General features: G+C 37.2%; 1 protein-coding gene across 2 annotated transcripts in view; it reads left to right on the top strand.

Moving 5' to 3' along the window:
- The first annotated feature begins 449 nt into the window (after positions 1-449).
- ubr2 (ubiquitin protein ligase E3 component n-recognin 2) overlaps positions 450-24,717 on the top strand; it is a 29,167-nt gene continuing 4,899 nt past the window's right edge. The window contains exons 1-34 of one of the 2 annotated variants that reach the window (XM_079440668.1): positions 450-666; positions 3,016-3,275; positions 5,502-5,580; positions 7,245-7,355; positions 7,609-7,739; positions 8,690-8,828; positions 8,935-8,997; positions 9,442-9,562; positions 10,081-10,188; positions 10,692-10,780; positions 12,284-12,382; positions 13,718-13,881; positions 14,002-14,101; positions 14,188-14,316; positions 14,405-14,588; positions 14,785-14,846; positions 14,924-15,034; positions 15,151-15,216; positions 16,007-16,129; positions 16,243-16,306; positions 16,425-16,549; positions 17,000-17,052; positions 17,131-17,233; positions 17,326-17,374; positions 18,261-18,415; positions 19,468-19,570; positions 19,652-19,761; positions 20,250-20,330; positions 20,414-20,595; positions 20,666-20,871; positions 20,957-21,050; positions 21,839-21,997; positions 23,573-23,740; positions 23,840-23,988. In XM_079440668.1, the coding sequence (XP_079296794.1) occupies positions 583-666; positions 3,016-3,275; positions 5,502-5,580; positions 7,245-7,355; positions 7,609-7,739; positions 8,690-8,828; positions 8,935-8,997; positions 9,442-9,562; positions 10,081-10,188; positions 10,692-10,780; positions 12,284-12,382; positions 13,718-13,881; positions 14,002-14,101; positions 14,188-14,316; positions 14,405-14,588; positions 14,785-14,846; positions 14,924-15,034; positions 15,151-15,216; positions 16,007-16,129; positions 16,243-16,306; positions 16,425-16,549; positions 17,000-17,052; positions 17,131-17,233; positions 17,326-17,374; positions 18,261-18,415; positions 19,468-19,570; positions 19,652-19,761; positions 20,250-20,330; positions 20,414-20,595; positions 20,666-20,871; positions 20,957-21,050; positions 21,839-21,997; positions 23,573-23,740; positions 23,840-23,988 (4,024 nt within the window). In that variant the 5' untranslated portion in view covers positions 450-582. Of the gene's footprint in view, positions 667-3,015; positions 3,276-5,501; positions 5,581-7,244; positions 7,356-7,608; positions 7,740-8,689; positions 8,829-8,934; positions 8,998-9,441; positions 9,563-10,080; positions 10,189-10,691; positions 10,781-12,283; positions 12,383-12,465; positions 12,565-13,717; positions 13,882-14,001; positions 14,102-14,187; positions 14,317-14,404; positions 14,589-14,784; positions 14,847-14,923; positions 15,035-15,150; positions 15,217-16,006; positions 16,130-16,242; positions 16,307-16,424; positions 16,550-16,999; positions 17,053-17,130; positions 17,234-17,325; positions 17,375-18,260; positions 18,416-19,467; positions 19,571-19,651; positions 19,762-20,249; positions 20,331-20,413; positions 20,596-20,665; positions 20,872-20,956; positions 21,051-21,838; positions 21,998-23,572; positions 23,741-23,839; positions 23,989-24,717 lie in introns of both variants that reach the window. The other variant, XM_079440669.1, reaches the window with a different exon arrangement.

Here is a 24,717-nt window from a genome sequence, read left to right on the forward strand (position 1 = left end):
CAAAAATGAAAATTGGGTCATCATTTACTCACCCTATAGTAGATCCAAACCTGTATGTTTGTCTTTGTTCTGCTGAACAGAAAGGAAGATATTCTGAAGAAAGTTTGTAACCTGGCTGTTTTGGGGCACCAATGACTTCCATAGTAGGAAAAAATACTATAGAAGTCAATGGTGCCCCAGAACTGCTCTGTTTCCCACATTCTTCAGAATATCTTCCTTTCTGTTCAGCAGAACAAAGACATTCATACAGGGTTGGATCTACTTGAGGGTGAGTAAATGGTGACCCAATTTTCATTTTTGGGTGAAGTATCCCTTTAAAATGCTTCAAAGCCTTCACACCTTAAAATCCAGCCTATGTAGGGCGCTACAGGGTTAAGAGGGACAATTTCATTATTACGTGAGTAATTTCTTTAAAACACTTTGAGAGGGAGTGGCTATTATTGTGGCTTGTGACCAGGGCAACAGCAGGGATACTTTTCCATTGCCATTAGTCAGCTGAAAAGTTTCCCAGCTCTTTGACGGAAGCAGCCCGCGCGGCTGATTTCCGCTTCCCTCTCTCTGCTGCTGGACACTGAAGGAAAGATGGCGGCGGCCGAGACCGATCGTGATGCACCGTCCGCTCTGTGTAGCGAATTCCTCAATTTCTCCGCAAAGGACACCGCTGCGGTAGGCGACAGTTCCATAAAGACTCTGTAAAATGTCTCTTCTGATGAACTGTATGTGTTTGTTTGCAGTAATCGATGCGTCGGCGATGAATTTTCAGTTTTTCTCGCTCCTCATCTCGGGTTGTTTTGCTCAGTGTCGTTCTGCTAACGCGCTAACAGCTAGCTTAGCCTGTGAGATTCTCACACCTCAAGCTCCAAAACACACACACACACACACACACTTGACACTCCGTTTACGCGAATATTTATATAATATAGCCGCAAGTAAAGCATTATTTCGTGTCTCGCGTTTTGGGTTTAACCTGTGGCTTTGCTGACAGTTTAAAGAGATCTGTCAAGAGTTGGATAAAAACAACTGGCTGCTTTGTTCATCGTTTTTACCTCACCATGTAGTTTATGGTGTACAAACAGCTCTTTTAACAGTGTTACGACTGATTTAGGCAAGCAAAGAGCAAACACAGCTTGGGAATATGTGTAGTTTTTCTGCGTTTTTGTAAAAACATTAGTATTTCTGGTTTCTTTGTATAGCAGGTGTTGAGGAATGTTCTGGTTTACAAACTAAACATTCATTTTATAGCCCAGTTACATGTTTTTCATTTTGTAAAGTGGCTAACCCGCTACATTTACATGCCACATCGATCTCAAAAACATTGTTTGTTTTTACAAAGTAGCTCAGATGGTGGCTGTATGACACCACATGCAAGACCTCACTTTGCTGCGGTTTGTGTTGTCAGCACTGCGCATTATCCTGGGTATTTAGACTGTATATTAGACACCATGTGCATGAAAAGCACAGGTCACTTTGCACTTTAGGTCAGTGCTGATCTAACTCTTGCATGGGTGAATTGTCTGAAAACAGATGCTGGATTGTTTGGCAATACACCCCAGCACTAAATCCAGGTTAGTAGGTCGATGTAGACAGTCACAAAGACTGCCAAGTTCTACTTACTGTACATACGTAATCCCTATGTTTCCTTCTAGCATGCGATTGTGGCACGCACATGCTGTTGGACATCATCTAGGTTGTTACAGTAGGCCTATTTCCTTTCGGAAACATGCTGTCAGAGTTGTACACTGTAGTTACAAAACCCTTTGAGCTTCCTAGGAGAAAGAAAAAAAAGGTTGATGCTGTCTGAGTTCATTCTGGGATTGTATTGTCAATTAAAAATATTTGATGCGGTCATAAAATTTGTCTTGAAATGTATTATTATTCTTAATTTATGTATTTAATTCACCGTAATCAGAGGCCATGTTTTCTTTGTCATGGTTATTAAATAATTAAGCACTTTTAGAACAAAAGCTATTTTTCCATAATATAATAATAAAGTTTGTGGTAAGATTATTTATAGCAGCAACAAGTCTATTATGCTCACCAAGGCTACATTTGGTCAAAAAATACAATAAGAACAGTAATATTGCAATTATTACAATTTTAAAAGCTGGTAATCCAGTCTTCATTTTCCTTCAGAAATCATTCTAATATGCTGATTTGCTGCCTGAGAAACATTCCTTCTTATTATATTTATTGAAAACATTGTATGTTTATTATTTGGAGTTCTTTGATGAATAGAACAATTCTCAAAAGAACACAAAAGAAGACTTTTTTTGTAACGTTTTAAGTCCTTACTTTCACTTTTGACTGATTTAACGCATTCTTGCTAAATAAATGTATTCAAACTTTTAAATGGTCATTTATATTTATATACACATACATATGAGATTGCATAAAGTTGCGAGGTCTTGGCAGCTGTTAACAACTAAACTTCACTTGCCTTGATTTAAAAAAAAATAAAAAAGTGTCTAATTTAAGGGATAAATGATGAGAAGGTTGATGCCTGAACTTCGTCTGACGTGTAAATTTTGAAAAGGAGGAAAAAAATAATTAAAAGTGGTGAATTTGTATCTCATTCGCACTTAATTCTCTGGTAATAATTAGTAACACAAAGTTATGTAACTAATGTGTTAATATTATTTTTCCAACCTTTTTTTGTTTACCCACAAAAATAGTGTTAATGTGAAGTAAGGTTTTGGTCATACCACACACCTCTAGAATTATCTTTATGTAATTGTTCAGCTTCTTGCAAGAAAATGAACTTGTGTGGGAAATGTTTTAGATAATGACCATGTTCCAGGCCATGCAAATATAAAGAAAGCAGTGCAATCAAAGACTGGCTACCTGACCACTAGTGTTCTTTTTCAAGCCTGACCTTTGTTCACCTGACCTGTTTACTTTGCCAATTACGGGTTTAGTTTAATTTTTGGACTTTCTGTGTCTGCTTTTGCTCTGTAGCACAAATAAATAATATTTTACATTTTTTGTATGTCTAATATTTTGCCCATTTGTCCATAGAAATGGCTGCAGGTGAGCAACCTACCCAAAGAGGTGTACCAGCACTTGGCCTGCTACGTCCCCAAGATCTACTGCCTGGGCCCCAACCTGAACCCTCAGAATGAGGACCTGCTGGCTCAGCTGCTGCTTCAGAGCCCGCTGGAGTGGTACCTGTGCGGGGAAGAGCCGTCCGTGGGATTGGCCAAGCTGGAACAGAACAACCAGCCCTCACAGCTCTGTGGCCATGTGTTTAAAGTGGGAGAGCCAACTTACTCCTGCAGGTACAATGTCAATACTTCATCCTCTCTTTCCGATCCACCCGAAGAGAGGTGTTGATTCTCATCTAGACTGCATTCACAATGATTCCATATTCATTTGATTTCAGAAGACACTAAAGACAAGACATCGTGGCTCTGTTCCAAAACTTAGTGAGCTGCTTGCTGTTAGATGATTTAGTACGTTTTGGAAGTTTGGAATCTTTTTTTTTTTCCCTCTCTCATGCTCACTAAGGCTGCATTTATTTGATCAAAAATACAGAAATGTTATTACATTTGAAATAACTGTTTTCCAATATAATATACGGTATTTTAAAACTGAACTATAATTTTCAGCATCATTACTCTAGTCTTCAGTGTCACCTTCAGAAATGCTGTTATATTATACTTTATATTCATCCAAAAATGTTTATGTATAATGTTTTGCACAAAAATATTAATCGGTAAAAGCTAATATTAAGAACCATTGTTAATAATGAGCATCAAAATTAAATAACAATAATTGAGCAGCAAATCAGCATAATAAAAAGATTTCTGAAGGGTTATGTGACACTGAAGAGTAAATTCAGCTTTGGAACACAGGTATAAATAGCATTTAACTGGTTTCTATTTGAATTTATAGTATTTGAAATTGTAATAATATTTCACAATAATTTCTGTTTTACTGTGTTTTTTATTAAATAAAATGCAGCTTTGGTGAGCATAAGAGACATGAAATTTTTTTTTTTTTTTTTTTTTTTCAAACTTCACTGGTAGTGTATGTCACAGTTGAATTTATTAAATTGTTTTACATTTTTTACATCTCCATACAAGTCCTAAGCCATGCGTGTATGCTGTTGAAGTTGTTGTAGCTGTCTGACCTGGGATACTGTGGGTCAGTGTGTTCCCACAGACATGGAAGTCTTGGCTGAATTAGGTCAGGTTGCTGTGAGGTTAAGTCCTTTAGGCAAGATCACTGTAAGCCGGCTAAGAGGCCAGAGGTGACTGGAGTATGTACTGTTCTGCTCTGTTTCTTCGAGAAACAAATAAAAGGGCTCACACATATCCCGAATACTTTATCATGCTGGTATTATCAGATTAGAATCTGATTTGGCTGATGTGAATCGTGTGTGAAATATATCTTGCGTCCTAAGAATTTGTGCAGGTGTTCATTTTCAATCCTGTCATGTAATGTGGCACTGGCTCTGATCCATACCCTAGCTCTCCTAGTTTTTTTTTGGTATTTGCTCTGAGATGGCTTTATTTATTTATTTATTTTAATTGGAGGTATAATTTGCTCTCATTCACTAAACATGTACGCCTGAGTGAAATCTGTCTACCAATTTTAAGCAACAGTTATTGATGAAACAAAGCATGATTCACGTGTAACTTTCTTGCTATTTTATTTTATTTTTTTCTAAATTTGCAAACCACGCGCAACAATTATGAAAAGGCTGTGTGGAAAGCCCTTGTATGGAAATAAACTTTAGCTGTGTTTTTCACTAAGTGAACACGAATAACTTTTACCAGTAACAAACAATATAAACCATAATATTTAGGAATCTTTTTTTTTTTACCAGAACTTTTAAACAGTTTTTTAAAGGTCATGCTGAAATTTATGTGAACTTTTTCACCAAAAAATGTATAAATGGAGAATTTCTTCTTATGTTTTAGCATAATGCATTTAAAAGTGAATGGACAAATGTATCTTTATAAAATTTCACAATGTTATTGCAGTTTAAATAAATAAAAGATTTGCATCAGGTTACATATTGATTATTAATCATTCAAACCCCTTTACATAAATGACCACCAATCTTGTATTCAAAGCATAGTGGGTTATGGCCAATATTAGCCCTTAGAATGTTCACGGATCTGCACTTTGACATTCCAGCGGAAATAATAAACCGTCCGGGTACCTTTAAGATACTAATTTCAACACAATACAATTTGGGACATACTAATTTTAATTTCAAATACTATTTAAGACTGATAGTACGTGAATTGGGACACTGCAATAGAGTTATTCACTTGAAGTGAATAGTTGGATTGCTTTATGTGAATGCATGCCATGCTGCCTTAGAGTTGGGCCAAAATGAGGTATCAAAAAGACAGCATTATGGAGCAGCATTCATCTGTGAGTGTCCCTGTGCTACCTAAAAATGGTTTAATTTTAGGCAGCTCACCGAGTTTATTTTAAAGCTGCAGTTCTACTCTGTAAAGTAATTCACATTTGATATTTTTCCTTTTCAGGGAGTGTGCGGCTGATACAACCTGCGTGCTGTGTATGCAGTGCTTCTTAGGCAGCATTCACAAAGAGCATCGCTACAGGGTAAGAGGAAACCAAGACACACACAGTAGTCACTTTACCGCTCATAAACATCTCACTCAGGTATGTGACAGCTGCAGAGAAAGTGTCAAATACCAAAAATCACTTTCACGGACTTTTACATTAAATGTTCCCTCCTGGTGGAATGACCAGTCCTTAGCCATCTTCAAGAACCGGCTAACACATCTCTTCCATCTTTTTTGACCCTCTAACTCTAGCACTCTCTATTCTTTTTTTTTATATATATATATATATATAAAAAGCCCCTTTTAGACTTGCACTCTATTCATTTACTAGCTTCTCCATTCTTTTTGTATTCTATCTGTTTTCTTTTTATTTATTATATAATAAAAACAAAACACAACACACGTGTACTGCGTTAGGCTAACTGAGACTTGTCTTAGCACTTGCATACCATTGCTCTTTTGTTGATTTTGATTGCTTCCATTGTTCTCATTTGAAAGTTGCTTTGGATAAAAGTGCCTGCTAAATGACTAAATGTAAGTGTACTAAGTGTTGCGTCAGTCCCATTTGGAGCAGTAGAAACTGGCTGCACTAGTGCCACGTGGACCCTGACTTCTCCCTAACAAAAAAATTCTGTTTACATTTGTCCAACCAAACTAAGTCCGAGAAGTCATTATGGCTCAGCCAAAGTGATAGTTCATACATTTTCAACTGTGACTCATGGTGCACATCTTTGTAAAGGTTACAGAATGAACAGTCTGCTTTCTAATTTAAGTGCACTTTTACCTCTGACTCAGATTTTTGTAACTGCTTTGTTTGAAACGTTGTTGACTTCATACAAAAAAATTATAAAAAATGTTTGAAAATCATAAAGGTTGTTGCAAAAATGGCTGGAGAAGTTAGTTCTGAGTTTTTTTTTTTTTGTGGCTTTATTGCCTCATAAAGTGTGATCAAGATGGAAAAAAACCACCTCAGATCTACCAAACTGAGGAAAAATGCAAATTGGTGCAGTTGCTAATATTTATATAGCCAAAAAGTAAGATGTAACTTTGATAGATGTAGGGCAGTGAGATTTGTATAACAGTATAGCAGACTACTGACAAAAAAAAAAATGCAGAGTTATAATAATCTCTCAATAATGTCTTACTAAGATGATACATTTTCTGATCTAGGCTCTGTAGTTTTTTATTGTGGTGGCAAAACATATAATGCAGCGCAATACTATAATAAGAGATGAACAAATAAACATTCCTCAAAAGCCTGATCATATTTCATGCTCACAATTTAACATGATTTTTCTAAAAATTATATGGATAATCAAGTAAGTTGCTTCAGTCCTGTAAGTGTCCATATATTATTAACAATATACAAATTATTTTTACCTTTACTCTACAAAAATCAGATCATTAAGAGTCCCTAGATATTTGTGTGTAAAATGTCAGGCAATAATGTTTGGCTTCTTAGGGTTAAGTGTATAATGTGTCCCAAAATTTGTGGTGTCTCTGATTTAACCCTCATAGCATGTGCAAGAAAGTGTGTTCGTTTTAAGGAACACTAGATCAGACAAGTCATGTGTCTCTTGACTAATGACTTCATGGCAATGACAGCTCTATTATTTCTAAGATATAAGAGACTTGAGGTCAACTCTGAGCCGTCATGTGCTGCTGTCTTTGTGAGTAAGTGGCTCTTTGTGCTCTCTGTAGATGACCACCTCAGGAGGAGGAGGCTTCTGCGACTGCGGCGACACAGAGGCCTGGAAGAAGGGTCCTTACTGTCAGAAACATGAGCCCAATATCAGTGACTCTTCCCAGAAGGTGAGACACCTCTAATACCGAATCAACAAGAGGAATGGGAATTGAGGAATTTACTGATTCTGGTTTTAATGCAGCTGATTCTAAATACTACTTAATTCTCAAGCTTACTTGGCAGTACCACACAAATACTTCAGCATGATGTAATATTCATAGGCACAACATTACAGCTTATTAACTAGATCTTGAGGATTATTAGAGCAGTATATGGGTTATATTGGAAACAAATCCTTGTGTTCCCTGTTTTGTTTGGCAGGAGCCGTTGGCTAATCTGTCCGATGAGATGATTGCTCGCACATATAATGTTTTCTCCATCATCCTCAAATATGCTGTGGACATGCTCACCTGGGAAAAAGAGGATGAGCTACCTGAAGGCCTTGAGCCCCCGTAAGACCCATTAGCACTCATACCACGACTCTTTAGCGTTTCGAAGAAGAGTCATATATTAGCTGTTCTTGGTCATTTTTGACCAGGAACAGCAAGTGTAAATGTATTTATTTTTATTTTTTTAATGAAATGAGACAAAACCGATTTCTCTGAAGTATTAACATTGTTCATCAAATTACTTCTGTTGGGATTTTAGGTCATGTAGTTCTTTAGATTTTGTGTACAGCAAATGCACACATTTTTGGAACTAAAATGTACACTTTTCTGTTGAAACAATGAAAATTTATGAACTTATCATTTATTTTGCCCAAATTGATGCCATCTGGCTAAAAAATAAATGACACTAACAGCCAGTAGATGGTTTTCTATGCATCCAAATGCTGCACAAGAATTCTAGATGTTATGAACATTTCTATCTAACTATCACTTGTCTGAGTTAATTTTGAAGTGTAATTTTTGCAATAATGCTTAGTCATAGACACATTCATTTCGCTCTCTCTCTGTGTGTGCATGGTTGGGTGTGAATCTTTTATAGTCTCACCCCTTTCATATTTGTGTTTTTGTTCAACATTGTAGCTGATATATAGATTTTAATCTATAAAAATTGCTCTTTTTCCATTCATTTCCTATGGTCAGTCAGTTTTGTCAGCCAATGTGCCACTTTTTATAAGGCCGTTTAGACTCATCGAAGTCTTTTTTTTTTTTCAGATTGCATATCTAAAAAGGTCACCAAGTTTTGCAACACTCAGATTGAGAAAACCTTTTTTTTTTTCTTTTTTTTTAAACAACAAAACAGAATCAGTCAAAAATGTCTGAGTAGCTTATTGGTGTTAAATCCCTAATATCCCTAATCAGAAGAACAATTTTTCTTTTGTACATTTTATGATTGCTTTTGATTAATGCATGTTAGTATATTGGGAGGAATGTAACTTGCTTATTTTGTTCTCAAGGGCGCGTGGAGACACTTACTACTGCATGCTGTTCAATGATGAGGTCCACACGTACGAGCAGGTCATCTATACACTACAGAAAGCTGTGAACTGCACTCAGAAAGAGGCTGTCAGTTTCGCCACCACCGTGGACAGAGATGTAAGTTCACCTGCTGTTAGTTCCACAGTGCCACGATTCAGGCTTAAGGGTAAGCACAGCTAGTTCTTGCTTTTGTTCATGGATTACTTCTGTTCACTGTATTCAGGGCAGGAAGTCTGTTCGCTTTGGGGACTTCCAGTTTTGTGAGCAGGCCAAATCTGTTATTGTGGTGAGTCCTGAACAATCGCAAATCCCATCCGTTTGCCTCAGATATGTAAAGCAACTGGGTTTTTTGCTCTTTACTGAAAGGCCTGATTAACTAGGACATTCATTTAAGTTTTATGGAGAAATGCTTCCCAATTTGCATATAGCAGTATCAGCATCAGGTAATGATGCATAGTTCACAAATAAGATTGTTAGTTGTGTTTGGTTAAACAAACATCACTATTATCATAAATATCAAACCTTAGTTTCTTGCATGTCCTCGCATTGTTATGCTGCATACATGTGACTTAAAGTCTCTAAGCAGTCAGTCCTATAGACTGACATTGAAGGGAGGACATTATAACACCCCTTGGCAACTATCCAAAACATTTTAGCATTGTGGTGGCGACTTTTCAGAGATTAAAGCATCATTAAAATGTTTGTGTAAATGGAGTTTGTTGTTTTTCAGAGGAACACGAGTCGGCAGACGAAACCCCTGCGGGTTCAAGTCATGCACTCCTCTGTAGTGGCTCATCAGTGTTTTGCTCTCAAAGCTCTCACCTGGCTCGGCCAAATCATCAGATACTCAGGTCAGTTTCTGCATCTTTCTCTCACTTTTTTTTTTCCTCCCCTTCTCCTTTGAATTCTTTCATTTCAAGATCTTTTGGAAAAGCCAATGTTCTGCAAAGCCAAATTCTTTTCCATTTAGCAGTTACAGTAAATTAGGCTTTTATGGTTGTTAATTTTGTTATTTTTGCAATGGATCCAGTAATTGAGTTTACCAAATACTACCACCAGTTTTAGGTGTTTAACTGGGTGTTGACATGGGTTTTTTTTATTACCATTTTAATGTGTATCCTGAAGTTTACTTATGTTAACTTTTTTAACCAAATAAAACTGCCATTTAGAGACAAAGCGTTGTGAAATCATTTGCGAGGACATTTTAATCTATGAAACTTGCAGGATGATTTAATGGTACAAAGTCCTCTTATGTTGAAAGATCAAGGCAAATTTGATTTCTTATGCCATGACCTCTTTAATTTAGCAGTGTGCTTTGTGTCAGTGTTTGTGAAGAATCAGTGCCTGAGTTTATTGCTGTTCCTATCAGATGCTCTGAGGAGGATCCTGTGTCAGGTGGGTCTGCAGCGAGGACCGGAGGGAGAGAACTCTTCTCTGGTGGACACACTCATGCTCTGTGACTCCAAGATGTGGAAAGGTGAATGAAAGAGTTTGCTGACATCAGTACTGCAGCAATGGAGAAACACACAGTGAATGCCATGGAAGCTTGTTCAGATCACACTTTACCCCAAAATCAAAAGAAAAACAGATTAAGATGTTTAGCATTCTAGGAACATTAAGTATATTTTAGGACAAGTGAAATTTATTTGCATTTCATGACAAGACTGATTTCCCTTCCAAGTCTCATTACTGTCGTGTCTGTACATTTTACCTTTTTATTCCCATTTTTAGTTGAGTGTCTTTCCATTCTCAGTGTTCTTGTTAGACATTACATATACTTACTACTGTATAGTAAATTATGTAATTAAAGCAACTAACCCTATAGAAAGTACATGTTGTTAATATTGCTCAATACTGTATTATATACTTTAAAATGAAGTGTAACCATAATTTCTTGTTTGATTCTGGAACATGTTCTTAATGGGTTTTGTGAGATTCACCCAGTTAAGTTCTAAGTATCTAATCTTGTGTTTCCTGCAGGAGCGAGAAATGTTTACCACCAGCTGTTTATGAGCAGCCTACTCATGGATACAAAGTACAAGAAACTTTTTGCAATCCAGTTTGCAAAGGTAAGACTTAATATTGACAGTAAACCCCATGAAGCCCCAAAAAGTGAAAAAGAGAAAATTTGCACTCATACTGATTGAGTGTAAATACTGATTATTTTCTGTGGTAATCAACAGGATGTTGTAGATTAAACTTGCTGCACGGTCATATGAATTGGTTAGATTGTGCCAAGTTTGACACTTGAATATCCAGTTCACTTTCACTTCACACTGTTTGATTCAGCTGATCTGGGAGGATGGGAGAGTTTGAGCAGCCATTCCCTGTTCAGTGAGGGGTATCGTCTCAGAGAGAGAGCATGTGTAATAGAGAGAGATGCTATGACTTAGCGGAGCTGCTCTTGCTGTCTTTGATTCGCTGCCAGCTGCAGTCCTCCGACTGACCGAGTCATGCCGTGACCGCAGGAAATCTTTCTCTTAGAGTGCACTCTGAAGTAGGGCCCTGTGAAATGTTTTATTATAATTAATTTTTTCTCAAATTTGTCAATTTGAATATTTCTGTATTTTTTTTCCTACTTAACAGTTTAATAATTTATTACAAATAATTAATAATTTTATTTAATCATAATTAAACACATTTATTAAATTAATAAAAAAAATATATATATAAATAAATAACAATTTGGTCCTAAAACACGTTTTATTAATTTTTTCAGAAGTTCTGTGTTGTTGGTGTTTATTTATTTAATTATGATTTACACTTTTAATGAAAAATGCCTGTAATAAAATGAAGGCATAAAATATAGACAGTTTAATGTTTTGAAATGTAATCAAATTAAAATCGAACACTTGCTTTTATTTTTTCGGAAACAAAGTGCTGCAAAGTGGAGTTTTACTGAAAACTTGCAGGAAAAATGGTCTGATTCTTTAAAAATAAAGCTTTATTATTTTGATAAGTATATTCTACTGTACAATAGTGATATATTTCTCTCATTTTTTTTTTTTTTGAGGTGGGTTGTCGTGAAGACCTTTTGGGCTTTTGTGAGTGTGTGTATAAGTTTTATCAAATGAAATGGTGAAATGCTGGTGAAGTGACTCTCAGAGCAGCTCTGGAGATGAAATTAATTTCCTCATATAATGAGACTGCGGATGCTGAAAACACCACAAGCATTACACATGATTAAGAATGTGCAGTAAATGAAACTCAATCATTGTCCATATTGCGATTATGATTTTAAGTGTACAACCCTGCTTTTGATTTATTTCAAATTTTGCATAATTCAGTGATACTCCACATTGTTTTTTTTTTTTTTATGACTCCATTGCGCAATTCTGTTTGCGTTTTCCACATTGCAGAAACCATAGGGCCCTAACTCAGTTAGCTTAATCAACTCTAGAAAGTCAGTGTGTAAAGTTTAGCTTTAGCTCCAGTCCCCCGGCTCCACATGTGCCCCAGTGCCGCGGTGAAACTTCAAGCCGTATGTGCCAGACACCGAACCGAGTCGGGGGACATAACTGAAGATGCCCCTGACCTCTGACCCGGAAGGTGAATCTGCCCCCTTCCCTTAGAATTACCGGCGCCTCCAGACAGATTTTATGGAGGATGATCATGAGCGTGTAGTGTCAGTGACTTCTCTGTCAGTGCAGCTCTTCACCGCCCCCACTGTGGTGAGTACCGCCAATCCCACACACCTCTCCTTTCTCTTCTGCCTCTTTCTCCTCTCCTCTGCCTCCTTCACCACTGCCTGCAGAACTATGAGCGCTTGCAGAGCGACTACGTGAAGGACGACCATGACAGGGAGTTCTCCGTCACTGATCTTTCTGTGCAAATGTTCACCGTGCCTTCTCTGGTAAGTATGTGCAGGGAGAGACGGCTTGCCATGAGGAAGAGGCTTGTCATTTCCCATTTTTGGTCTCTTGATCAGTTTCCTTCCACGCTTTCTCTTCCCTTTCCATTTTTCACGTTTCTTTCCTTACTCTTGGTTCCTTCCTCTTTACTGTGATGCACTGAAATTAGTTTTATTATTATTATTTTTTTTTATCAAAACTGAAATTTAAGTTTTCAGTTAGCCAAATACAATATAGTATTATCAATTAATAATCAGATAGTAATCAACACTCAAATAAAAGCTGAATTGTATGCAAATATAAAGTTGCACATAGCTTGTGTAAAATTTGTAATGATATATAATTATGTAATGCTATAATTATGTTGTAGTTGAAATCCAAATATTTAAATTTACTGTAATAACTTGTTTTCATGACAAATGTACTCAAACTTACAATAAACAAGACATCACTAACAGGTAAAGAATATATTGAATTTGTAATAGTGCATATATTTAGCAAAATACTCCTAGAATTGTTTTTTTTTGTAGCTGACGAATGAGACGTGGACATTGAATGGCTTTCTTGAGGTACATGTAAAGTTACTTGACATAGTTTATAAGTTCTTTTGTTGTTGTTTTTTTTTTTTTTTTATTCAAGTTATCTTAGAATTTGATAGGTTTTAGACTTTCATATCTTATTGAGATTATTGGATGGCATGCATGCATGTTTTAGAGTAGTTTTGTTCGCACATCAAACCGAAATTGTAGATCAGTTAAAATCAGTATATCAGTATTGTCCTTACAGCTGGCAGGTGTCTGTCGTAGCTTGACATAGTCATAATGCATCATTGGAGAAGTACTAATAAAACAACAGTAAATCATTTAGTTTTGCCAAAACCAAAAAAAATGTTTCTGGCCTAATATTTTTGGTTGCTTCACTACTCTTGTTTTCATCCTCTTCGCTCTTCCACTTCCCTCCCCCTCTTTAATTTTTCTCTGCACTTCCACATTTGCTTTCTCTTTCCTCCTTCCTTTGCCTTGGCTTTGTTTTTGTGTTCTCTTCTATCTCATCTTCTCCTCTCAATAAATGTGAATTTCGCATTTAGAAAAACAGCTTACCACCCAAACCTCCAGCGGTCTGTCAGATGTAGCAGTGGTGTGTGATATTTTCCAGGCGCGAATGTTGATCACAGAAGAGAACCTGATGACCACCATCATCCGCACCTTCATGGACCACCTCAGACACCGAGACCTGCAGGGCCGCTTTCAGTTTGAACGCTACACCGCACAACAGGCCTTCAAATTCCGCCGAGTCCAGAGCCTTATAGGAGACCTCAAGTAAGATCCTGAACATGTCCGCCCATTTACACAGGAAGGACTTCATATACTGTTATCTTTTTGTGTCTAAAATTCCCATTTCTCGAGATGCGTGTCATGATGGATTTCTCTTGGATGCAGGTATGTCCTGATAAGCCGTCCAACAGAGTGGACCGACCAGCTCAGGGACAAGTATCTGGAAGGTTTCGATGCCTTCTTGGAGTTGCTAAAATGCATGCAGGTGACTACCAATCTGATTTTAAGATTGTTTGTCAGTGATATTTGAAATCGGGCACTAAAACAGCTCTGTGTGTGTCCTCTTTGCAGGGAATGGACCCAGTAGTGCGTCAGGTGGGGCAGCACATAGAGATGGAGCCAGAATGGGAGGCAGCGTTCACCTTACAGATGAAGCTCACACATATCATCTCTATGATGCAGGAATGGTGTGCCAGTGATGTAAGTGCATGTTAGACACCGAGTCACTTTAGTACCCATAATGCACAATGGGGCCTTGATTTAAGCCTATTATTTGTCGCATGTACAGGAGCGAGTGCTGATTGAAGCCTATAAGAAGTGCCTGAGTGCGCTGACTCACTGCCACAGTGGTTTCACAGATGGGGAGCAGCCCATAACCCTTAGCATGTGCGGCCACTCCGTCGACACCATCCGCTACTGCGTATCTCAGGAGAAAGTCAGCATACACCTGCCTGTGTCCCGGCTTTTAGCAGGTCAGTCCAACATGGTTTCACACAGTGCAGCAAGGCTGTATACATTCTACAAATTTTGAGAATAAATCTGGTAGAGTTCTTTGAATTATCATTGTGTGTGTATGGAATATAAGAGTTCACTTTTGAAATTGCAGTGGTTGATGGAAGTAACCACACCACATATTAACTGAGCCGGAACTCTCTCTCTTCCTGTTAGGTTTACATGCTCTGCTGAGCAAAATTGAGGTTGCCTATCGATTCCCCGAGCAGCTGCCACTGGTAAGTTTGTGGGTTTTGGTTCATGAGAATTTTTGCAAAAGAGTTGGTGATTTCTGAGGACTCTTTGTTTTTCACAGAGTGAACTGAGTCCACCCATGTTGATCGAGCATCCACTTCGCTGCCTTGTACTCTGTGCCCAGGTGCATGCTGGGATGTGGAGAAGAAATGGCTTCTCTTTGGTCAATCAGGTAAGAAGCTTATAAATGTGTTTTATTTTTGTAGTCAAGACATTTAGCAGTGTGATTGCTAGTGTTGATGCCTTTTCCTAAAATATACTGTGCTTTTTCTTGGATTGTTTTTGCAGATATATTATTATCACAATGTGAAGTGTAGAGTGGAGATGTTCGATAAAGACCTCAGCATGCTTCAGGTCAGTAGTGTGAAGATATTTCATTCCAAAATGATTAACCAAAAAGTATTTAAGTCCAAAGTGAAAACAAAAGTATTTATAATTTTACAGAAAGAAATTATTTTAGAAAAAAAAAAAGTGGATTGCATTCAGTTTAGTTAATGAAGATATTTATGCTTCAATGTAATGTGCTAAAAATGTTGCAATACAAAAGATATATTTTTAAAAGCTCCTAAAGTTGTAATTCATTTATCACAATTTTCTGTATCAATATTCGTATTACTGTTATGTGGAAAATAGTCCACAGTTATGGAAAATCTGATTTTTTTCCCTTCTGCCTTAAGCTATAGAAATGTCTGTAGTCAATATGCATTTTTCCTAGTTAATATGGCAGTCAAATACAAAAGGAGCCTTCAGGACACGTTCGATCCTGTTATATTTGAAAATATTGCAATATCAGAGTTGAATTGCTTTATACAGTTTTTAAAATAAGAATGTTAATGCTTATACGCACAATGATAATTTGACTGATAGATCTCCCCAAACTATGTCATCAGTTAACTGTGGAAATGTCATTGAAATTCATTGGTTAAAGTGCTGAAACACTGATATTATTAAAATTGTAGCAATTGTAGAGAATCAAGAATCTATGGAGAATATTAGGCATCTGGGTGCATTGCAGTAATGACAGCTTGGCAGGAAAATGCGCTTGCTTATTTTGAAAGCAAAGTACAAGAATCCTTTTAGCACAATTTGATTAATTTTCTCTATGCTAAGGATAAGTTCTTATTCATGCTGTTTTTGGATCTAGGCTGGCGCTTCCATGATGGATCCAAACCATTTCCTGATGATCATGTTGAGCCGTTTTGAGCTCTATCATATCTTCAGCTCAGCAGACTGCAGGAAGAGATACAGCAGAGAGAATGCTAACAAGGTCTGCTTGCCTCCAAACCACTTTTTGTCCCCATTTCTTTTCTCTTTTCTTGATTTCTCTCTGCTTGCACTCATTTATATTGCCAGTAACTTGTTTCTCTCTCTGTCTCTCAGGACGTGGTTCAGCAGAATAATACACTAATTGAGGAGATGCTGCATCTGGTCATTATGATCGTGGGTGAGTGAATATTTCTCAACGCACGTCCTTTAAATGTTTTTATACGGGTGTATTAAGCTTATTTGACACCATAGAAAGTTTAAAAAAAAGTCTTTCATGCTTCGTTTCTTCCCTGCAGGGGAGCGATACACAGCAGGTGTTGGTCAGGTGGAGTGCTCTGATGAGATAAGGCGAGAGATCATTCACCAGCTATGCATTCGACCCATGGCCCACAGCGAGCTGGTCAAAGCCCTGCCTGAGAATGTAAGTCAACCCTCACAGTCTCACCTTTGCCCAAGATCATAAGCAAATATGAAATCTGATGGGGAAAAAAACATTATGCAAATATAGGAGATAAGCAAGATGCAGTCATTTTAAAAATGTGAACAGTATTAGCCTTCTTATTCCAATAATTGTATAAAGCAGTTAATTTCTGCCATTAGGGAACCATCATTAAATTCTGTACAATTCCCATCCCTAATCATGGTCTGTATTAAACAGAGAATAGCTTTATAAATGATCTCTGGGCTGTTATAGCAACTTACAAATGCACATGATAGTCAGAAGATTAAATTTAATAAGGAGTGATCTTGTCGTAAACTTTCTGTTGATCTAAAGCGGGACAGATTAGCAGAACAGTTTTTATTTTTATTTTTTGACTGCCACCTACTGGTAGTTTGTGCTAATGCATTTTACACACCCTTCTACACACAGGAGAATAAGGAAACCGGCATGGAGAGGGTCATCGACAATGTGGCTTTGTTTAAGTGAGTGTCCTGAATAAAAGAGTGTTGTCCAAAGAGTTGCATTGGTCTGTGTGTAAGCCTGTGTGAATTGTCGTACAGGAAGCCTGGTGTAACTGGTAGAGGACTTTATAAACTCAGGCCAGAGTGTGCCAAGATGTTCAACCTTTACTTCCACCATTACTCCAGAGCTGACCAGTCTAAGGTAACACTGCATTATTGAAATTGAAACTCGCAAAGAACAACTGTTAAAAATGGTTAAAAACCATTTTATTTATTTATTATTTTGTCCTTCAGGCTGAAGAGGCCCAGAGAAAAATAAAGAGGCAAAATGGGGAAGATTCAGGTACTAAATTAACACACACACACACACACACACAGACCCAACCATCCATTAAGTGAGGGCAAACAATTCGAATGTTTCAATCAGAAAAGCACATTGCGTAATTAAAGTGTCTTGTTTCATTTTTTAAATGTATTTTATTTTTTTCAAATCTATAGTTCTGAATCACTTTTTATTGACAAATTTTGAGAATATGGTGATCTAAATTGGGCAGCAAAGAAAACATTCATAGCGTTATGTTGGACTGCAAAATGTGAGGAAAAAATATAATGATGAATATCTCTCTCTCAAAAAAAAAAGATTTTAATTTGAAAAGAAAAATAAATCCTTGTTTGCTTTGCTTGTTTTTAAGACTTCAGTTTAATAATAATAGTAATAATTCATTTTAAATAATTTAATGATTTATTGATAATCGTATTGTTGGTGTAGTTGTTACTTCTACTTCTAGTATAACCAAATAAATTACTAAATACAAAAAATGTATATTACTAATATTTATATTGTAATACTTCACTGTGAAATAAAATTAAATATTTAAGAAAAATAATATAATTTTATTTTACATTACAACTGTATCAAACTTTTGTTTTGACGGAAGTCCGCGGGGGGCCTTTAAAGTTACTCTTTTGCTGATAAGTGCATTCCTTACAAGTACGGGAAGATGGTTGGCGCATGTTATAAGCGTTATAATGCAGGTTAGACCTCCATTTACTGCAAACCGAGAGGTTACAAACACCAGTGGACAATGAGCTGCTCACATATGTATTGTAAATTGCAGTCTTTACTAATTGATAACGTGTTTTGGTTTATTCTGATTAATTGTGCAGCCCTGCTGTTATGTGATGGCCGTGCCAGTGTTAAAACAGATTTTCATGTGTGTTTGATTTAGTTTTGCCTCCACCTGTTCTGCCTCGGTTCTGTCCGCTGTTTGCCAGCCTGGTGAACATACTTCAGTGTGACGTGCTGCTGGGGATTCTGGGAGCTGTGCTGCAGTGGGCGATGGAGCCCAGCGGGGGACACTGGTCTGAGTCCATGCTTCAGAGGGTACGTCTGTGTGTGAGGGACAGCGAGAACCTCCACAAACTGGACCTCTCTCTCATATAAGAGCATAATAGATTTTTAATAATTAGCATTAATACTTGTCCAATTAGGGGTGACCCCGAATAGTCGACGATTCGATGCTTCGATAGGAGGAGCCTGATTCGACTCCCAATCTCACAGTTGAATATTCGCGGGGTGTTATGATCATGCCATTTTGGCTACATGGGGGTGCTCAAATGTCTGGTTTCACATGGTTTTCTCCCAATAAGTTAATACAGCCTATTAAGATAATGCTGTAAATAAGAATCTGAAAAGAAATAAGCTTTAGATTAATACTGTAATGAGTGAAAGGGCAGAGTGAAAGACCCTGTCTGTGTCGAAAGATTTTTTCGATCAGGTAGGGTACAAGTTATTTCAAAACATTTCAGCCGGTTTATATATATTGTGTATATAGTATTATTTATCTCGTATAAGATGCATTTGATTGAGTTGTGGTAAAGCGCTTCATTGTAGTACATCTCGTCAGCGCGCAGCGCGAGCAATGCAAACTTACTTATATTAATATTAATAACTGTCATATACATAACATTATAATGAGGGCACTATTGTAAAACAATATTGTGAATTCTTAGGGTTTCGCTGACATTTAATGTTAACTATCTTTCAATCAAAACATAAAACATTATTTTTGTATCTAAGAGGCATCTATGACACATTTTCCCTGTGTTAACATCAGTAATTATGACTGGCTAATGTCAGACTCGACTCTTGCATTTCCCCCCCGCCCCCAAACATATGATTTGACTATCAGTCGACTATCGGCAAAATTAGAAAATTCTGATTCTACTATGGAAATCCTTAATCGGGGACACCCCTATGCCCAATGTATGCTTTTCGAGTACTGTTCACTTGGAAAGTGTTTAAATCTCTGGATTATTAACAATAGGCGCTATTTTGTGGCCTTTTAATATTTAAATGATTGTCAATGAATTTCCAGCAAAAGTAACTTTATCATGAACGCTATCTTGACATAAATTTGCTTTTACCACCTGCAGGTACTGCATCTCATAGGCATGGGCCTGGTGGAAGAACAGCAGCATCTCATCAGCAGCGCAGAAGATAATGATACCAACTTCAACTTCACTCTCAAAATCTCCAGTATGTCTTTCTTCTGTCTCATACATATATACACACACACACACCTCTCTGAGTCGAGCTGATTGAATCTCTTCATTGTAGGACCAGGTGAGGCTCCTGCTAACACTGCCAGTATCTTGGCTCTATTGGAAACCCTGCAGAATGCTCCTCATCTGGAGGTGCACAAGGACATGATCCGCTGGATCCTCAAGGTAAAGCTGATCCAAATCTCATTGCAAAGCCACCTGTCAGTAGAACAAATGTGTAAATGTCTCAGCTATACAAAAGGGGAAAGCAAAAAAAAAAGGCATTTGTTTGTTTTATTAGTTTATTTTATTGGTTAATTTATTACTATTTAATTATTTATTATATTTTTGTTTATTTGAACTTTAGTATTTACAAATTTTCCTTTTTTTCTTAGATTTATTTAGAAATTATTTTAGTAGTTTATTTTTTTTGTTTTGGTATAATATTTGTTTTTAATTAATTATAAAAATATATATTTATATATATTACATTATATTAATGCATTTGTGTAAGATTATGATGTTAATTTATTTTAGTGTTTTTATTTTAGCTTATTTTTTAGTTTGTTTCTATTAGTTGTTTTATTAATTGAATTTCTTGCTATATTTTTCTCTATTTTAAGTCTAAACATTGAAAAAGGTGTTCATATTTCATATTACTGGTGTATCTGCAGACTGTGGCCAACATCAAAACCACGCGGGAGTGCACGGCCAGTGCGCCCCCCAGTGACAGCTCAGGGCACAGTCAAGAGGAGGTGAGCATAGGAAGCATAACACGCTTGTATCATGATCCGTTAAAGTATCATTGTTGTCTGACTGGATGTATGTCTATGTGCAGATGGTGCGGGATAAAGATAAGGCAGAGCGGAAGAGGAAAGCAGAGATGGCGCGGCTCCGGAGGGAGAAGATCATGGCTCAGATGTCAGAGATGCAAAGACACTTCATCAACGAGAACAAAGAGTTGTTCCAGCAGAGCCTGGAGGAGCTCGACCCCTCCACCTCCTCCACTCTGGAGCACAGGTACACACGCATACCGCCGGAAAATAACACAATCAAACATGAGTTTCCTCTAATTTCTCTCTCTTTATAGCCCCAGTTCGTGTGATACTACACTGGTCTGTGTGGGTCCGCGGCGGTGGCATGCAGGCGGCAGTGAGAGGAGGCAGGTGGTGACGTGTATCCTATGTCAGGAGGAGCAGGAAATCAGGACTGACGGCAAAGCCATGGTGCTCGCTGCTTTTGTCCAGCGCTCCACAGTCATGTCCAAAAACCGCAAGAGACCTCCACACAACCCAGGCATGTCTTTATATGTGTGTATTTGGGTCATCATAGCATTTAAGTGCACGTTAGCTTTAATGAATGCATTGTGTTTGTGTTGCAGATAAGTATGACCCTCTCTTCATGCACCCTGACCTGTCGTTCGGCACACACACAGGCAGCTGCGGACACATCATGCACTCGCACTGCTGGCAGAGGTAAGAATCATCATGAAAAATGAGAAACACATGCTTCCATATGCCGAAAAATGTTCTCTTCCTATCAGAGCAAAATTATTTGAACTGTATGAACTCATTTATTCAATTGTTTCCACCTGTTGTAAGATTTAAACCATCTAGTGCTTAAAAGAATTATGACAAAGATTTAACCCGTTAAGAGCATTATGTCTTGAAGAGTGCTGTAACATTTTAGAGTTTAGCGGCGACATAAGTGGTAGTATAAAACATGCAGTAAACTCTTAAAACCCCTCTGTTAATATTTATCTAATCATATAGATGCATTAGTTATAACTCCACAAGCACAGTAGTTTACAAAGGCCTGTCTAACTCGCATCCCAGAGTTCCCACCTTCTGTTATTTTGAGTTTTTTTTCCAAAATTAAATCAGTATACTGTTTCAGTAGCAGTCATATAGTCTATTCTCTAGAAGTGTGACATACCATATCAGAAGTGTCAAATTAAATTATTGTAAAATATAAGTCATTTCATTGTAAACTGTTTAGAATATTTAATTTGGGAATGTAACATGCATCAGCAGTGCCCACCATTTCAGTAGTTTTAGACATTTTAAAAAATGTTTGAAAATGAATTTGTTCAAACCCTCGGTTAGCACAAAAGTCTTCAAAGTAATTTTTTCCTGTTTATAAAGGTTTTTTTTTTTTTTGCACAAATGCACACCCCTGCAAAATGACCACAGTGTCAGGTTTGTCATGTATTTATTTTAGCATTCTTTTGTTTGGTAACTGTATCTAATGTCTCCCCCTGCAGGTATTTTGAAGCAGTGCAGGCTAAAGAGCAGCGCAGGCAGCAGAGGCTACGTGTGCACACCAGTTACGACGTGGAGAACGGAGAGTTCTTGTGTCCACTCTGTGAATGTCTGAGTAACACAGTCATTCCTCTGCTGCCTCTTACAAAGACCAGCTGCAGGTACTGCAACAAACACACACTTGACTTTCACCTTCAGCTTCTACTTTTTTTATAGGCCAACCCAGAATTGAGCATCACCACGATTCCCTTGACAAAACCCAATAGGATTTTTCTCTTGGCTTTTGGATTATTGCAGAAAATAAGATCTCTGACCAACAAAAGTTTGTGATTATTACACATTAAACCGGAAGTGCTGAAATGCTAACTCTCTTTCGTGTTATAGCCTATAAAAAGTCATGCCTGCAGCACTCTTGGTATAGTACATGTAATATATGAAGCTCTCACAGTGCAAGTAATAGATAATTAGTGTGACCTCTCAGATTAACACTCCACATACACGTGAATGAGTAAATGAATGGAGAGGATTGTCTGATTATGGACCGTGTTAGTGTAATACTCTCATCTGTAATAAATCGGGCATCCCCTTTGATCCTTTTGTGTGATAAGGAGACTGAAAGCCCCACTCATATAAGCTCAGCGCTGCTATTATTACACACTGCCACAGCCTGAGCACCCAGTGCACTTTATACGACAGTGTAGATGGTAAAAGATGTTATGAAGGTTTTTCAAAACCTCTATGCACTTAACCCTAATTTGTCATTGCACTGTAAGTCATTTGGATAAAAGCATCTGCTAAATAACTGTTTAGTAAATCCATAATAATTAGTAATCAGTAAGTTAGGCATGCTCAAATCTGCAGCATTTTTGTGGCACATCTGCTTTAAAGTGCAGTCATTAAGAACACATTTTTGTGTAAATCGTTCGTAAAGCTGACGTAAATTTTCAGATTCATGAAAATGTTCATATTTTCAAAACGTTAATTGGTACGAAATAAATTTACACCTGCTCCTTACCACGTGTAAATGGTGCATAAAACGTTCTGTGTTACTATGTTACTTTGCATGCTGTTTTAGTCATGTTTTCCTGGCAGTTGGGATTCAAAACGTGAAGGTGCAGAGAGAATTCTGGAAGAGGTTTGATCCTCTGCCTCAGTCATGGTTTTGCTTTCTCGCTCCTGCTTTAAACGTATATGACGTCATCAAATGCAGCGTCACTGCGCTTACATACACTTTGATGTCATGCGCTGACTGTCTGCATGGTGCTGCTCCAAGTCGAACACACCTCGCCCTCTGTTGGAATTACAAAGCGCTAACTTCTCCCCACCACCTCTTAGGAGAAAAAAAAATGAAATAAATTGAGGTAAACCAATAGATTTTTAAATTGTTTTAAAAAGAATCACAATAATTAGGTGAATCTTTTTTCTTTCTTTTTTTCTCCCACCCCTAATATTTACGAAAGTTTCATGAATGAGGCCCATTGTGCAAATTTCCCCCCAGATTTTGCAACGGGCTCAAGTTGAATTCAAGTTGTCACTTGAAATCGTTACGTTGATCAGCAGAAAGCTGCTTTGTATGGAAGTGACTTTTGTTAAGATGTGCTTCAAACATTCATTTCACAGCTTCGTTTATGACAATGGACCTTTTTGGCCAATGTTCATCTGTTGCATGATTTTTGTTTTTCTATTAAAATATGGGGCATTGGATGGATTTGATCGAGTGTTTGTGTTTGTTGCAGCTCTGAACAGCCTGATCTGAGCCAGTGGTTGAACATCACATCTCTGCAGATGAAAGCCCTGCTCTCTGCTCACAGGAAGGCCAAGGCTACAGATGCTGATGGTGTTGATATGGATGGTGTTAATGACTGTCCTCCACCTGATGGCTTCAAACTGGACTACACTCCAAAGTAAAACTACATACAAAACTACCAGTCATTTGTAGTTCCACTACACTAAAGCATCCTTGTTAAAAATCATCTTTAATAAAACACTTTACTTTCTGTCAGGAACCCGTACTCAAGCACCATAAAGGAGATGTTGACCACGTTTGGGACAGCTACATATAAAGTGGGTCTTAAAGTGCACCCAAACGAGCAGGACCCCCGCGTGCCAATAATGTGCTGGGGCAGCTGTGCCTACACCATTCAGTCCATAGGTCAGTCCAAGAAAGTGTTGAATTAAAATCCATAATACTGGTCAGAAAATCAGTGCCAAAACTTTTGAAACCATTTCCAGGAAAACCTGGAATTATCATAGAGCTTTTAAAATTGTGATTCTTACCTTCATTATATATGCAGGTCTATTTTGATCTGGATACATATTTTTGAAAAAATATATAGTTTTTAATACAGGAACCAAACTTTGCAAATGAGAGAAAAACTTAAACTCAAAAGGGTCACCTAATGCATTATGCAGATTTTTTTTTTTTTTTTTTTTTTTTTTTTTTTTTTTTTAATGCATATACATGCGGTAGATTTATCTAAAAAAATGTATTTAGCATCTTTCTCATGTCTCTCAAACTTTTGAGACTGACTTTTTTATAAACAGGAATATGCATGCATATTGATGAACCATTGTAGCTTAAATTCATCAGCTTTTTCATCAAAAAGTTCAAATTTATACAACTAAAATGAATAAACAAAAATCAAAAGTAGTATTTATGTTTTGAGACAGGAATATTTAATCATTTCAAAGGAATGTAATTGGGTCCATTTGTTTCAGTCCTAATAATAGTAACTTTCAAATGTTATGTTCTTATGTACATGAGATTATTTAATGTAATGATATGCAAATATGGATAAATATTAAAAAATATTTTTCTTGCTTTACAGCAGTGATTTTTTTTTCATGCAAAATTTGAAATTTCAAAATTGTATAATTGGTA

This window comes from Barbus barbus, assembly GCF_936440315.1.
Source record: "Barbus barbus genome assembly, chromosome: 18".
Classification (NCBI taxonomy): domain Eukaryota; kingdom Metazoa; phylum Chordata; class Actinopteri; order Cypriniformes; family Cyprinidae; genus Barbus; species Barbus barbus.